The sequence below is a fragment of the Erithacus rubecula genome (assembly GCF_903797595.1).
Source record: "Erithacus rubecula genome assembly, chromosome: 17".
NCBI classification, from domain to species: Eukaryota; Metazoa; Chordata; class Aves; order Passeriformes; family Muscicapidae; genus Erithacus; species Erithacus rubecula.
In genome coordinates, this window is record NC_136669.1 from 14,570,817 (window position 1) to 14,585,729 (window position 14,913).

At 63.5% G+C, this 14,913-nt stretch overlaps 3 protein-coding genes across 4 annotated transcripts; 2 read left to right on the plus strand and 1 right to left on the minus strand.

Annotated features, from left to right (window-relative positions):
* The first annotated feature begins 1,659 nt into the window (after positions 1-1,659).
* Positions 1,660-4,967, plus strand: WFIKKN1 (WAP, follistatin/kazal, immunoglobulin, kunitz and netrin domain containing 1). Its single transcript, XM_079321085.1, has 2 exons — positions 1,660-2,364; positions 3,173-4,967. The coding sequence occupies exons 1-2, from the start codon at positions 2,137-2,139 to the stop codon at positions 4,661-4,663; spliced, it is 1,719 nt and encodes a 572-aa protein (XP_079177211.1). The 5' UTR covers positions 1,660-2,136; the 3' UTR covers positions 4,664-4,967.
* Positions 4,968-5,247: 280 nt separating this feature from the next.
* On the minus strand, positions 5,248-7,934 carry METTL26 (methyltransferase like 26). 2 transcript variants are annotated; one of them, XM_079321206.1, is made up of 6 exons: positions 7,673-7,934; positions 6,382-6,544; positions 6,225-6,284; positions 5,788-5,855; positions 5,535-5,613; positions 5,248-5,467 (listed from the first exon to the last, which is right to left on the minus strand). In XM_079321206.1, the coding sequence occupies exons 1-6, from the start codon at positions 7,861-7,863 to the stop codon at positions 5,420-5,422; spliced, it is 609 nt and encodes a 202-aa protein (XP_079177332.1). In that variant the 5' UTR covers positions 7,864-7,934; the 3' UTR covers positions 5,248-5,419. The 2 variants fall into 2 exon arrangements, with proteins under 2 accessions (XP_079177332.1, XP_079177333.1); XM_079321207.1 differs by lacking the exon at positions 5,535-5,613.
* Positions 7,935-9,675: 1,741 nt separating this feature from the next.
* On the plus strand, positions 9,676-13,234 carry MCRIP2 (MAPK regulated corepressor interacting protein 2). Its single transcript, XM_079321145.1, has 5 exons — positions 9,676-9,835; positions 9,917-9,998; positions 11,555-11,682; positions 11,891-11,992; positions 12,794-13,234. Exons 1-5 carry the CDS (start codon positions 9,784-9,786, stop codon positions 12,862-12,864), a joined length of 435 nt encoding a protein of 144 aa, XP_079177271.1. The 5' UTR covers positions 9,676-9,783; the 3' UTR covers positions 12,865-13,234.
* Positions 13,235-14,913: the final 1,679 nt, after the last annotated feature.

Genomic DNA, 14,913 nt, shown 5'->3' on the forward strand with positions numbered 1-14,913 from the left:
CAGCTTCTGATCTTGAGAACACAGGTGGGAGGCACCTGCCACCCTTTGGGGTTGCTCCTCTGGCTCTGGAAAGGGGCAGTGGGGCAAGAACTGACCCAGACCCTGGCACTGTCATTGTGCTGTGACTACATAGTGCCCAGCCATGGGTATGGGCAGAAGTTGGGCTCCAGGTCTTGTTCCCCCTTTCCTCCTGCACCAGCCCCCCCTGGAAGGACCCTGGGACACCCCAAAATGGAACAATGCCTCTGGGTTGCATTCCTGGGACCAAGGTGCCATGCATTTGCCACGTTGCTTCCAGCTGGAGTTTGTAGGTTTGAGGATTGGGGAACTCCAGGCAGCAGGTGGGGCTGGCTGGGTGGGTCTGGGGGTTTCAGGGCATGCAGAGTACAGGCCCCAGCAGCTCCTGGCTGGGCTATCCTGATGAATTCCCTGTTTGCAAAACATCAGCCTCAAAAAACATCAGTGTCCCAAGGGCAGCATAACCTTCCCTCAGCATCCAGAGCTGGATGGACCCTTGGGTGGCTGCTTGGCTGTGGAACAGGATTCAGGGCACAGCCATGGGACGTGCTCCAGCCCTCCACGTGTGGTCATGGCCAGCTGGTGCCAGACCTGTCTCTGCTGTGGGGTTTTGGGCCCCGGGGAGCCCCAGAATCGCCACGGGCAGTGCAGAGCCACGTGCTGGGCTGGGCAGGGGTGGTGGTCACAGCACTCTCACTGTTCCTGGCTGGTCACTGTGCCAGAGCAGTGTGGCTGCAGCCTGCTCACACCAGCGTGGGGGTGTTGAGGATCCCCCAAAACACCTGATCTGAGGCAAAAGGGCTTCCCCAAGGAGTCACAGACTCGGGGAGCACCAAACCATTACATGCAAAAGCAGCTCTGGGGTGGGTTGGATCCCCCCCACTTCCCCACCCCTCCAAAAAATTAAAAAAAAAAAAAAAAAGGAAAAGGCTCCCACCGGGTTTGTTGTTTTTTTTTTTTTTTTGTCCCTTCCACTATCTACTACCCAAGAGGGGAGACTGGAGGTGCTGAGCTGCTCCCCGGGGCAAAACGCCCTCCGGTTTGCTGTTTCACAGGGGCTGCAGACCCCCCTCAGGGCTGAGGCTCTCACCAGAGCCGGAAGAGTTAATGCTCCCAAAATGCCATGAAATGTTCCTGCTGCAGGTCAGTCTCCGTTGGGGATTAGGAGGATCTGGCCGGGGAGCCGGGGCCGGCTCCTGCCAGCTCGGGGCTGGTGCGGGACGTGCTGGTTGAGCCCAAGCACAATGTGCCGGGGTCTGGTGTGGCTCAGGAGACATCTGGCTGTAAATCATCGGGGAGGGAGGGATGGCTGCGAGCCCCAGGGGGCTGGGGGAGCCCCTCCAGGGGGCTGGTTGGGCACCCACCCGGCCAGGCGAGACACGGAGCAGTGCCAGCAGCACGGCACTGCTGGGATGCGGGCTGGAAAGCAGGGACGGCTCCGTGCCCGTGTCCCGCTCCCGGGCGGGTGCCAGAGCTGCGGTGCGGGGTGAGGGACTCCGGGCCAGCCGGGCCCGCAGCGAGGGCTCCGCGCACCTCCCGCCTGCCGCCCCGTCCGAGGGGACCGCAGGCTCCGGCTGTTTTCTCATCCTGTAGGAATTCGGCTCCGTGGGCCGGGCGGGTTTTTGTGTGCCCCCCCCCCCCTTCCTTTCACTCTCCCTCTTTGGAGACTTTCTGAATTCTCCCTTTGATCTCCCCCCGTGTTTGCCCAGGGATCGCCGGGCTCGCCGGGGTTAGAGGCTGAGGTCAGCGCCTTTCCCATTCCAAACACCCAGAAACATCAGTGGGAAGGGAGGGGATTCAGATTACAACCTTCCCGTCCTCCCCTTCCACCCCACTCGCCCCGCTGGCCGTGCCGGGGATGGACTGAGCCCCGAGAGACACTCGCCACCGCCGCCGTGTCCCCGGCGTCCCGAGAGCCGAGCGGCGATGGATGGAGGCGGCGGGCGGCATCGCCGGTGGTCCGGAGGGCGCCGGGCGTGCTGAAGGACAGAGGTTTGGTCCTCTCCTCCTCCTCTTTGTCCCCCCGCCCGCCCGCCTTCTCCCTCATCCCGTCCATCCTGAATGTGATTTATCCCGAGCCCTCGCGGACGATCCAGGCCGGCGGCGCGGGGTGGCCCGATGGCTCCTCGCGGGAGAGGCGGGCGCGGGGCCCGGGGCCACCGTGCGGGTGGGCGGCAGCGGCTCCCCGTGGGCATCGCGCTGCTCCTGCCCGTGCTGGCGGCGGCGGCCGGGCTGAGCCTGCAGCCGGGCAGGACGCGGCACCTGGGCGTCTGCCCCAACCAGCTGAACCCCAACCTATGGGTGGATGCCCAGAGCACCTGCGAGCGGGAGTGCCAGACCGACCAGGTGAGCGAGGGGCTGCGGAGGCGGCGGTGACAGGGTTTGGGGGCATCCCCAGGTCCCCAGAGGAGATGCTTTGGGGTGCGGGTCCTGTGCCGGGCGGCACAGCCGGTTCAGTTGTTTCTGTGCAACGGGCTCAGCCCTGCTGCAACCTTTCCTCCTAAGCCTCTCTTGTCTGCTGGTCTCCCTAGTCCCCCACAGGCAGAGAAACTGCTTGTTGCCCCCTCACGTCACCCCCTCAGACCTTGTCCCATGGTCAGACCACCCTCCTCGTGCACCTCCAGGATGCTTCCACCCTGTCAAAGGGCTGGCTGGGATGAAGGAAATGGGTGTGCTGGGACCCGGACCCCATCAAGCCGAGGACAGAATCCTCTCTCAGCTTTTTCCTGAGGGTCGGAGCCCACCCATGGACCGGGTTGTCCATCCTATAGAGCCTTGGTTTGGAGCAGGGCAACCCCACCCCGGTTAGGGCTGTCTGAACGCGGAGGGGAGACTCCTTCACAATTCATCTGTATGAGTTCTGCCTCCTCTCGGCCACCAAAAGCTGAGAAGGGCAAGTTGCTCTCTGCGGTCTGAAAGGACCGTCATCACTGCGGCGCACCCCAAACATCCTGGGTTGCCAAGGGTGGGCTGGGGCTGGCGCAGCTGCGCCGGGGAGGTCTGGCTCTCACCCGGAGCCCAGCGGTGCTGGAGGTGCACAGGGGGACACACCTGCCCTCCCGAAAGTCCCACGGGGGTGGGAACAGCATCCACAGCCCCAGCACAGCGGTGACCTCCACGTCCCCTTCGCAATCTCTTCTCCCTCCCCGAGCAGGACTGTGAAGACTTTGAGAAATGCTGCACCAACGTGTGTGGGCTGCGGAGCTGCGTGGCCGCGCGCTTTGCCGACGGCAGCGTTCCGGCGCTGGCGCTGGCGCCCACCGCCTCCTGCGAGAGCTTCGTGTGCGCGCAGCAGGGCTCCGACTGCGACATCTGGGACGGGCAGCCCGTCTGCAAGTGCAAGGACCGCTGCGAGAAGGAGCCCAACTTCACTTGCGCCTCCGACGGCCTCACCTACTACAACAAGTGCTACATGGACGCCGAGGCGTGTCTGCGCGGCACCCGCCTCACCACCGTGCCCTGCAAGCACATCTTCACCTGGCCCGACACCAGCCCCGTGCCGCAGGAGACCACGGCGCGCCCCACGCCGGGCGTCGGCCCCGAGGTGCCGGTGCCCCCCGCCCTGTACTCCAACCCCTTCCACCAGTCGGTGCGCGCCGGCGGCACCGTCAGCTTCCGCTGCGACGTGAGCGGCCGCCCGCAGCCCGACATCACCTGGGAGAAGCAGAGCGAGCGGGAGGAGAACTTCATCATGCGGCCGGACCAGATGTACGGCAACGTGGTGGTCACCAACATCGGCCAGCTGGTCATCTACAACGCCCGCCACGAGGACGCCGGCATCTACACCTGCACGGCCCGCAACGCCGCCGGGCTGCTCCGCGCCGACTTCCCGCTGTCGGTGCTCCGGCGGGAGCCGGGCGGGACCCCGCGCACCGGCAGCCCCCAGCCCTTCCCCAGCGCCGAGTGCCTGAAGGAGCCGGATCGGCGGCGCTGCGAGCCCACGGAGGTGCGCTGGCATTTCGATGCCAAGCAGGGCTCCTGCCTCACCTTCCGCTACGGCGGCTGCGGGGCCAACAGGAACCACTTCGAGACGTACGAGGAGTGCCGAGCCGCCTGCCTGGGCAGCGCCCGCCCCACCTGCCTCCTGCCCATGGTGCAGGGGCCCTGCCAGAACTGGGAGGCGCGCTGGGCGTACAACCACCTGCTGAAGCAGTGCCACTCCTTCGTCTACGGCGGCTGCGAGGGCAACACCAACAACTTCGAGAGCAAGGAGACGTGCGAGGACGTGTGCCCCTTTCCCAAGAGCCTGCAGTGCAAGGCGTGCCGCCTGAAGAGCAAGATGGTGCTGAGCCTCTGCCGCAGCGACTTCGCCATCGTGGGGCGGCTCATGGAGATCGTGGAGGACCAGGACTCCGGCATCGCCCGCTTCGCCCTCGAGGACGTCCTCAAGGACGAGAAGATGGGCCTCAAGTTCTTCAACATCAAGTACCTGGAGGTGACCTTGACCGACATGGACTGGAGCTGCCCCTGCCCCAACATGACTGCGGAGGACGGGCCCCTGATCATCATGGGCGAGGTGCACGACGGAATGGCCACGCTGGACCCCAGCAGCTACGTCCGGGCAGCCAACGACAAACGTGTGAAGAAAATCTACGAGCTGATGGAGAAGAAAACCTGCGACCTCCTGAACCGCTTCCAGGACTAGGGGACAGCCAGGGTGTGCCGACGGGGGGAGCTGCAGACACAGGGCAGCCTGAGGGAGCCCCCGCACCAGTGCTGTGTCTAGAGGTTACCACTGTCATGTAGTACCCCCAACCCCATGCTGAGCCCCAGAGCAGCTCCCACCTCCACTGTAATTTATCTGCCGCGTGTTCCCCCCACCGTGTGACCCCACCCCCAGCCCGTCCAGGAGCAATAGAGAACTGGGTTGGGCTGCAGAGAGGTGGGAGGTCTGCCAGGACCACCCCACTCATCAAATCTTTCCACCTCACCAAAGCCTCTGGGCCCAGTGTAACACCCCTGGTGCTGGACCTGAGCCTTTCGTTGGTGCTGGAGGTGGAACTAGGGACCCCCCCACCCCCCGTGTTTGTGCTAAAAACATCAGGGAGCTGCTGGGGTGTGGAGGGCAAAGCCACAGAGTTTATTAGGGGGGGCAGCAGCACAGTCCTGGGGAGGGGGGGAAGGGGACACCATCAGCACAGGAAATGGAGCAAGAGTCTCCCTATGCCCAGGAGTGTTGTGTCCCCCCATGGCAGCTGTGCTGGCTCCTGTAGTCCAGGCTGGTCCCACTGCAAAGGGGGCCCCAAAGGCACCAGGGGAGATGGACCCCCCCCAGCCAAGTCAGGCCCAGCTGGGGTGAGTCTGTCCCATCACTGCTGTCCCCAGCCCCGGCGGCAGCCATGGCGGGACAGTGACACCCTGCAGGAGGCATCGGTGGGGACAGCAGTGCCGTCAGGGCAGGTTACAGCTTGCGGAAGATCAGGCTCTTGTTGTTGGCCGGCATGTCCACCTGGAAGCACAGAGGCGGGGCTCAGGGTGCACACTGGCACGGGGAGCAGCCCGCTCCCATCACCTACCATCCTCTCCAGGCACAGCCCGTTGGCCTGGGCCAGCTCCCGCAGCAGCACCGTGTCCCGCAGCCCCCAGGCGGGATTGCTGCGGGGAGGGAGGCGCGGTCACACTGGGGACACCCCGCCCCAAAGCAGCCCCAGCTACCTGGGCTGAGGGGCTGCCCTAGGGCGGGCTTATCTTGAACGACCACGCTGGGAGGGAGCTTCCTGCACTGCAGGATGGGCCCCCAGGAGCCTGAGCCCCCCCAGCCCCTCCTACCTCTGCCTCAGGCTGCGGTCAAAGTCCACGTTGCTCTGGGGGCTGATCTGGCCGTCTACGGCGTAGGGCTGGTGGGACACAGCTGGAGCTGCAGGCATGAGCCACCCTGTGCGCCCCCAGCCCCCCTTCCATGGGCTGCAGTCCCCAAGCACGGCAGAGACACGGCCCCCAAGGAGTCCCATCACCCACTGTGAGTCCTGTCACCCTCTGCAGCTCCCCAGACCCCGCCATGGATAAGGTGAGGGAGGACAGGAGCTCTCCCATCCAAAACTGCTCCTTTCAGGGCTCAGCATGTGCCCCAAAAGTCAGAGACCCCACAAACTCCAAGGCCCTGCATTTCCCAGTTCCCTCCCTAAGCCATGACTGGAGCTGCTCTCCCACCTTCTCCCCCCAGTATTTGCTCTGCATCCCCAGGATGCTGCTGCACCAGGACCCACCCCATAGGTGAAGAGCACTCCTCCGGGCTTCAGCAGCACCCCGGCACCCTTGAACAGGCCCTGGGGAAGGAGAGAGGTGGGGAGCGGGTCAGAGGGCCGGGGACACCCCTGGAGCCCCCCCCCCCCGGGCCCTGGCAGGGGCTGTGAGGCTGCTCACCTCGGTGCACCGCAGCTCTGCGATGTGCATCATGTTGATGCTGACCAGGAGGTCGAGGGTGCCGGGCTGGGCGCCCCCCCAGCTCTCCCAGCCCTGGGACACGTCCAGCAGGATGGGGGGCAGCAGGTTGGGCAGTCCCGTGGCCTCCACGTAGGCAGCGATGCTGAGGGCACCACACCCACCTCAAGCCCTGCAGAGCCCCCCGTGCACCCCCCCCACTCGCTGCAGGGGGGGAAATCCCCAGGATGGACTCAGCCAATAATTGTTATTCCACGTGGATGTGGGTGCAGCACAGCCTGGGGGCTCTCTGCCCAGCCCTTTGCTTCCAGCTGGCAGATGGAAAACTGGAACAAGCAGCAGCATGGGGATGGAGAGGCCCCAAGGCCTAAACTCCCCAATTTTGGAGCACCCTGCCCTTGTGGGGCACCCCACTGGCACCACTGCACCAACACCTCCTGATTTTGGTGTTATTTACACCCTCTTTGGCACATTCACCACCCAGCTCAGCTCCTGCAGCCTCCCAGCCTGGGGATCATTTGTATCTGGGGTGGTGGCTGCTGCTGGGTAGGAAGCACAAAACTCCCCCTGGACAGGTGCTGGTTCCAGTACCTCCCCACCAGGTTTTTTTTGTTTTGTTTTTTTTTCCTACAGTGGAAAGCTGGATTTTGGAAGTTTTCTGGGAAAAATAAAGTCCTGAGCTGGGGAGCATGGATTGTTTGGGAGTTGGATATTGGGGATTTATTGAAAAACAAATTATAGTGAGTATTGACCTGGGGAGCCTGCGCCGGGCAAGAGTTGAATATTGTGGTTTGCCTGGAAAAATAAAGTGTCAAGCCAGAGAGCCTGGGCTGTCCAAGAGGGTCTTTGCTGGGAAAAAATACACATTAAGCTCATCTGCAAGCAGTATATTGTGGTTTTCTTGGAAAGAATACAGCACTGGGCAGGGGAGCCTGGGCTGCTGGAGAGCCAAGAGATAGTAAGAGGGCCTTGGCTGCTGGGTTTTTCCTGAAAATAGAAAAAAAACGTGCAGAGCCTGGGCCTTTGAGTGCGTCTTTTCTGGGAAAAAATACGCATCCAGCTCATCCAAGAGCTGGATATTGGGGTTTTCCTGGAGGAAATAAAGCACTAAGCAGGAGAACCTGGGCTGCGGAAGACTCGGATACTGGGGTTTTCCCAAAATCCCCAAAGGAAATGAAATTTAAAAAAATTAAATAAATAAAATGGGGAGCAGGGAACAGGGCCCGTGGAGGGGCTGCAGGCGGTGTCCCCCGGGTCCCCCGGCCCCGCTCACCTGCGCAGCGCCCGCGGGTCGATGTCCGAGGGCTGCCAGCGCGCCCGCGGCAGCGCCCTGGCGAAGTGCGCGGCGTGCAGCCCCGAGCCCGCGGCCACCTCCAGCACCCGCAGCGCGCCCGGCCCCGCGCACTCCCGCAGCACCGCCAGGATCGGGCCCTTGTTGCGCTCCGCCGCCGCAGGGACCTGCATGGCCGGGCCGGGCCGGACCGGGCCGAGCCGGGGAACTACAGCTCCCGGCACCGCCCGGCCCCCCCCGGCCGCGGGTGGAGCTTCCACAGCGGGGAGGGCAAAAAGCAGGAAGAAGGAAAAGAAGTGCGCCGCCCGGGAATCGAACCCGGGTCGCAAGAATGGGAATCTTGCATGATACCACTACACCAGCGGCGCGGCCGGCAGGGCTCTCGCCCCGCCGCCCCTCGGCGCTGCCCCGGACCCTGCGGGGACCCGGCCGGAGCCTGCCGCTGCTCCGCCACCCGAAAAGAGCCAAACAGGCTTTGCGCGGACACCCCAGGAAAACGGGGATAAGGGGGACGCACCCACCCACCCTGTCCGCGACAGCTGTCACTGGTGATGGAGGTCTGGAGGGATCCATCTGGAGCACAAGGATTAGGGGTTCAGCTCTTCCAAGCATGGAAAAACTCAGGGATGAACAAACAGCGCTTAGAAACCCCGGGCGGGTCCGCGGGGGAACTGAGGCACAGCTCCCAGCACGTGACAGGGCGGTTGGCAGCCGGTGGTGACGTCCTGTGGGTCAGGGTTGTGTTTAGGCACGGTAAGAAGGCTGGAGTGACAACAGTGGATGCACACCCACGAAGGGTCCACGCGTGCCTGGCACCGACCGGGGTCAGGCTCCGCTGGGCTTCTATGGCAGGCACCCTCCTGCAGTCCTCCCTCCCCGGCCAGCACCGTGGCAACGTGGCGGCGAGGCAAAGGTCACCCTCGTGGGGCGGCTCTGCAGCCCCTGGAGCCGGGCTGGAGCCTCTTTGTCCCCAGTGCGTTTGTCACACGATCTCTCCTCAAAACTCTGGGTGCTGTCGCCAGCCCCAGGGGTGGCCGGGGACCTGCTCGGGGTTATGTCCTGGGTCTGCACCTCCTGCCACGTGGGGACACCTTGGCAGGACCTCCCCACTCCAAAGGTCACCGTGCTGGCCGGGACGCGGCTGCCCACTCCGGCTTCCTGCGCTGGTTATGGCATGTGCAGTCACAGCGGTGTCCCCTCTGGAGGGGGGCACCTCAGCCCCTGCCTCTGCACCCCTTACTTTTCCCTGCCTGGGTCCTTCGTGTCCCAAGAATGACCCCTATCTGTCCCCTGTGTGTGCAGTGTGTAGTGCAGTGTCCTGTCTCCTGACTGTTCCCGTGCAGGTCCCCCCCGAGTTTCCCGTGACTCCCGTGTCCCCTGCGCGCCTGTGCCATCCCGTGTCCCATGTCTGCTGTGCGCTGTCCCCTTCTTCAGCCCCGCACGTTCCAATGTCCCTTCTGTGCATTCTGTGTGTCCTGTGTCTCCCACGCCCTACATGTCCCCCCGTGTCCCGCGCAAGTCCCCATATATGCTCCCAGCGTGTGGCCTGCTTGTCGCCAGTGTGTGTCCCCCACGTGCACCCCCGACACGTCCTGCGTGTCTTCAGTGTGTTCCCACATCCCCCACTTGCCCTCGCTGTATCCCATGAATGTCCGCTGCGTGTCCCCACACACCCCGTGTGCGCGACCAGCGTCCCCACGTGTGTCCCTTGTGTGCCCCACGCATCCCACGCACCCCCACACGTACACTTGATGTGTCCCCTGCGTGTCCCACATCCCAGGCGTGCCCCCGATGTCTCCCGTGCGTGTCCCCACAACGCAGACATGTCCCCATATCCCAACGCACGCGTCGCCTGTGTCCCCGCACGCCCCACACGTGTCCCCCCGCTCTGTCCCGGGGGTGTCGCACGCGTTCCCCGAGCGCCGCGCGCTGTCGCCCGTCCCACGCGCGCCGCGCGGTCCCTTTAAGCGCGGGGGCGTGTCGGTGCTGGCGGGGCCGCCCGGCCCGGCCCGGCCCGGCCCGTTAAAGGCCCCGGCGAGGGGCGCGCTCGGCACTCGGGCGGGGGCGGCGGGGCCGTGGGCCGGGCCCGCACCATGTACACGCTCACGCGCGGCCCCAGCAAGCTCGCCACGCAGCGCCGCACAGGTACCGGGGGGCGCGGGGCCGGGGGGCGCGGGGGCTCCGTGCGGCCCTCGCTGCCCCCCTGACGCCCCGCGCCCCCCGCAGGTCCCACGCAGCAGGCGGTGGAGAGCAGCAAACTGGGCGAGCTGCGGGGGCGGCCGCAGCCCGGCCCGTGGCCCCCCGCCAGGTGAGCGCCGTGACCTTGGGAAGGGGACCGGCGCTGGGGCGGCCGGGCCGTGACCTTGGGAAGGGGAGCGGGGACGGCCGGGCTGCCCGGCGGGACGCGGGAGGGGGACCCGGGCTCTCGGCTCGGCGCCGCTCGCCCGGGGGTCGCGGCCGTGCCCGCACGCGTCCCGCGAGTTCGGTACACGCGTGCCGTGGGCCGCCCCGCGCCGGAGACACGGCGGAGCCGCCGCCCCTCCTCCTTCCCACGGGCCGTCCCCTAAAATCGCGGGAGTGGGAGCGGTGGGGTCACGCCAAGGAGGCGGCGCGGGGGGGTCCCGGTGCGGGGCCGGGCTTGTCCAGCCCCCCCGCCCGCCCTGCGGACGGCCCCGATTGCACAAACGGGCGGCGGGGCCAGCGCCGCTCCCGCCGGGAGCCCGCCCGCCTTGGCCGCGCCGTGTGCCCGCGGAGCTGGCGATCCCCGCTGCCCCAGAGCCGCCGTCACACTCTCTGGGTGAGCTCCGGTGTCCAGCAGCAATGCGTGGAGCTGTTGGTTGCGTGCTGTGGGGTATTCCCGTGGCTGGGAGGTGGCGATGGGACCCCTAAGGAGACCCCTTTCCCGGCTGACTCAAAGCACGCCCAGACAGGGCAGTGGGACCCTGCTAGTTCTGTACATCCTCTCCTGCCGCCCCTACACCTCACGCAGTTCCTCTCCTTCCCTGGATCCCTGAAATTCACTGGGGTAGCTTCAGCCACACTTGTCCTCCTCCTGCCTGCCCAGTGCCGCTGTCTGGGGGGGCTTGAGGGTCACTGCCCTCCCCAGCCCCTCCCTGCAGATCTGCAGGAGCTGCCTGCTCCCGGTCTCTCCTGCTCTCCAAACCCACTCCTAGGGCCCCTTAGACTTTGTCCCGTGAGGAACGTGGCTGTTGCAGACATGTCCTGCCTGCTCTAGAGCTGGGCAGAAAAGTCAAAATACTGGAGATTTGCATTGAAGATGCTGCCAGGTCTCATCCTGAGTTTTGCCTTTAGCTCTGGTGGGTGTTGCTGCATCCAGGGCACGAGGTGGTTGAAGTGCCCCTCAACAGAGGAGATCCCAGCTCTCAGGAAGCCTGACCTGCTCCCACTTCACGGTGTTGCATCCCAGTCCTGGGGCACCCTGGGGGCATGCTGGGGCCAGAGCTATTCCAGTGAACCTGGGTGATTAATCTGCAGAGGATGGCACATCCCCTGTCCAGTACCTAAGTGGGTTTCCCTTCCTTTTCCTGATACTCCTGCAATTAGGTGGCAGATGCTTCATCTTAGAGACTGCACTTGGTGGAGGTTTGAGCATGGGTGAGAGATGGGCAGCTGGTGCTTTTCCCCAGGGAGCTCCCCTTGCACCCCTCCTGTGTCAGAATCCCCTATCCCTGGGGGCTGAGTCCCTTTCCATCCCAGTCCTTGGGGACAGGGCTGGGTGACTGCAGCTGTGGATGTGTGTGTGCACTGTGGGGCAACCCAGGACACCAGAACCGCCTCAGTTCTTGCTGGGGTGGGCAGAGCTGCCTGTGCCCTCACCCCACTATTGCTTCCCTCCTTCCACAGCCCAGTGCAGAAACTCGTCTTCAACAGAGTGAATGGCAAGAGGCCCCCACTGCTGCTGCAGCAGATCTCAGCCCCTGAAGAATGTTACACCCTGGCTCACGAGGAGAACGTCCGCTTTGTCTATGAAGGTGAGGGCAGAGGGTCCCTGGGGCGGTACCCAGGAGAGCTGGAGCAGATGGAGTCCCTCCCCAGTACCTGCACCGTGCTGGGGACATCGGTGGCAGGGGTGGAGTCCCCAGCCTGGGGCTTGCCCTCCTTCGCTCTGCTCCCTGCTCCCGTGTGCAGCCCCTCACCCGGGGATCCCAGACCCACGCAGTGCTTGTTGCCCCTCCCCAGCCTGGCAGCAGGTAGAGCAGCAGCTGGACGGGAGCCGGAGCGGGGACAGCGCCTGCGGCCCCGTGCAGTACGTGGAGAAAACCCCCGACCCCGGACTCAAAGGTGAGTGGGCAGTGTTGGTGGCACTCTGGGGTGTGTCAGGCTTGGGGTGCAGCAGCTGTGGGCTCAGCCTGCACCTGAACAGGGCTGTGGTGGAAGGAGGATTTGGATTCCAGTGCAAGTTTTGGGTCTCCTGCAGGTGCTGAGGTCACTCTGGGGGTGCTGGGGGGAGACAGCTGGCCTCAGGCACAGTGGTGGGGATGTTCCACTGTGTCCCTTGGATGTTCCACTGTGTTGCTGACTCCTCTGGCATTCAGGCTTTCTGCCACCAAGGGGTTCAGCATCATGCTGGAGAGAGGAGCATCCTGTAGGGACCCACTGCTCTTGGAGCCAGCAGGACCAATTGGGCATGGGGACAGCACTTGTCTGGTGGCACCTGGAGTGAGGGCAGTGACAGCAGCCTGCAGGCTCTTGCAGCAGCTGAGAGCTCCCAAGGAAGAGAATGTCCCTGTAAACCCAGTCTCGCCTGTTGGGGACATGGCACAGGGGTGGAAGAGACCTGGGGATGTCATTAGATTGGAGATGAGGGAAAATTTCTTCCCCCAGAGGGTGCTGGCACTGCCCAGGCTCCCCAGGGAATGGACACAGCCCCGAGGCTGTCAGAGCTCCAGGAGTGTCAGGGCACAGGGATGCACAGGGTGGGATTGTTGGGGGTCTGTGCAGGGACAGGATGACCCCTGTGGATCCCTTCTAGCTTAGGATATTCTGTGATTCCAAGTTTATTTTTTCTGGGGTTTGGAAGACAGCACCCAGAGCTCTGCTCCTGCTTCAGCTGTTCCCCTCTCTCCCTCCCCTCTCTTTCAGACTTTGTTCCCATCGACCTGGAGGACTGGTGGGCACAGCAATTTCTGGCCAAAATCGAGAACTGCTCATAAAAGGGAAGAAAAGGTTGCATTTGATTTCTGTGTAAGAGAAAGGAAGCTGCGAGCACCTGGTCACAGCCCAGAACCGGTGGCGTTTTTGAAGCGTTTTCACACGATGCCCGAGGGGGAGTGACCCCGCCCAGCGGGACCGGACCACAGCCATGCCCGGCCGGGCGCCCTCCCCCAGCCCCGCAGAGGAGCGGCGTGCGGCCCCAGCCAGGATTCCTTAAGTGCCAGTTCTCGGACTGCTGCAGCTCCTGCAGCCTCCAGCTCCAGGACACTGTGGTGCCACGCTGGGGACGGGGAGAGCCTCCCCGCAGCCACGGGGAGGACAGTGGGGTGCTGTAGCAGGACCGCCAGACAATAAAGCGCTGAAACTGCCTGTGGAGAGCGCTTGTGGCATGGGGAGAGGGGGAGGCAGGGGTGCAGCATCCTGCCTTGGAGAGGGGGTGCTTCAGCTGGCTCATGGCTCAGTGGGAGCCTGGCTTCTGTGGATTCAGGGCGTTGGAGCTCCTCCTCCTTACCCCAGTGCTGCCTCAGCTCCTGGGGGCTCAGCCAGGGGCTGGTGCTGTCTGAGGTGGTGTTTGGGATTGGGGGGGGGGGGGGGCACCCTGGCTGTGCTCCAGAGCTGGGCTGCAGCATGTAGGTGGGCAAATCTGCAGGGATGGGAGCTGCCAGGTCCAGCTGCCCACTGCCATGGAGGTCAAAAGGCATTTTGGGCACCAGGCTCAAGGTCTCCCCCTCACCTGTGGTTGGCTGTGGGAGCTGAGAGGATAGTTGTGGCTGCCTGAGGTAGAAAGGATGGGGACCCCAACTTCTGCTTCTCCAAAAGAACTCCTAAACTGCTAGGCTTTTCCAAGCCAGACTGAGCCTTTCCAGTTCTGGTTTTGCAGAACACCCCTCTACCCCCATGTCCTTCTCCCCAAGCAGAGAGCAAGAGGCCAGCACAGGTTGAATAGAGTCTGATTCCAAAGGAGGCCAGGAAACACTCACTGGAAAAAAAAATCATCTTTATTATTCCTATGATGGGAATAACAACCACACTGCAGCCAGTGGGAGGAGAAGCTGCCCAGGAGCTGTTGTTTCTCCCACTTGGGAGGCCAGAGCAGTGCCAGCAGCAGCAGCTGTGCCCCTGGCAGAACCTGCCCAGGGAGGCTCCTGGTGCTGCTGCTGGCCCTGGGCTGGCACGCCTGGCACTGTGGCTGTGACTGAAATCAGGAGCAGCACCATGCACAGCCCACAGTGCCTGCCTGGCTGACAGGCAGGGTGTAACAGCCCCCAGGACAAGGAAATGCTGCTTCTGTAAGGTTTCCTTCATTTAGGCCAGGCTGGCCCTGGAGTGATGGAGGGCTGGGGCCAGGGGATGGCAGCCTGTCCATGGACTCTGCCATAGTACCACAGGCAGTGTGGAGGTCACACAGCCTCCCCTGTCCCCACCCAGCACCAAGCCTTGCAGGGGCACCAGAGCCAGCAGGACATGGACTGCTGCTGCTGTGCTCAGGGCACTGCCAGCCCGTGGCAATTTTGTATCTCACCCCCTCAAACCACATTCCCACTGTTCCCCATCCCAGGCAAAGCCTGGGAGGCTTTACAACATACTGATATACTTCCCTTTCTAGAAAACAGTTACTGGGAGTTTCAGCACTTCAGCCACCCTTCCAGCAAAAAGCATTCTCCCTTCTTCTTCCCTCCCTGGGGAAGTCACTGGTGCTGGGATTCCCCCCTGCATGTGCCCTGGCACTGCATGGCTCTGCTGCCCACCAGGATGCTCCCAGGGTCCAATCCCTCCCTGCCAGCAGCTCCAAAAGGCTCCAAGGTGTCCAGGGAGGCCATTCACCTGCTGGCTGCTGACTAATAAAAACACACATCTTTAAGATCCAGGGAAATTCTTAGTAACATGATGCACCATTGCTCTGAACAACAACATTAGGCAAAGGGAAGAAATGGAACAGGAAATAATGAGTCAGTCACAAGGAAAAAAATGAAAACCCAACCCAAAAATATAACCCAACCCCTGACAATGCAATCACTGGGAGGGAATCACCCCCCTTGCCATAAATA

What these genes read in the sequence shown, in the direction of transcription:
- MCRIP2 (XM_079321145.1), top strand. Translation starts at nt 9,784, where the DNA reads ATGTACACGCTCACGCGCGGCCCCAGCAAGCTCGCCACGCAGCGCCGC. An exon ending in CGTCCGCTTTGTCTATGAAG is followed by an intron (nt 11,683 to 11,890) that starts GTGAGGGCAGAG and finishes GCCCCTCCCCAG; the next exon opens with CCTGGCAGCAGGTAGAGCAG. An exon ending in CCCCGACCCCGGACTCAAAG is followed by an intron (nt 11,993 to 12,793) that starts GTGAGTGGGCAG and finishes CCTCTCTTTCAG; the next exon opens with ACTTTGTTCCCATCGACCTG.
- WFIKKN1 (XM_079321085.1), top strand. Translation starts at nt 2,137, where the DNA reads ATGGCTCCTCGCGGGAGAGGCGGGCGCGGGGCCCGGGGCCACCGTGCG. An exon ending in GGGAGTGCCAGACCGACCAG is followed by an intron (nt 2,365 to 3,172) that starts GTGAGCGAGGGG and finishes CTCCCCGAGCAG; the next exon opens with GACTGTGAAGACTTTGAGAA.
- METTL26 (XM_079321206.1), bottom strand. Translation starts at nt 7,863, where the DNA reads ATGCAGGTCCCTGCGGCGGCGGAGCGCAACAAGGGCCCGATCCTGGCG. An exon ending in GAGTGCTCTTCACCTATGGG is followed by an intron (nt 5,856 to 6,224) that starts GTGGGTCCTGGT and finishes GTGTCCCACCAG; the next exon opens with CCCTACGCCGTAGACGGCCA. An exon ending in GACCGCAGCCTGAGGCAGAG is followed by an intron (nt 5,614 to 5,787) that starts GTAGGAGGGGCT and finishes CCCTCCCCGCAG; the next exon opens with CAATCCCGCCTGGGGGCTGC.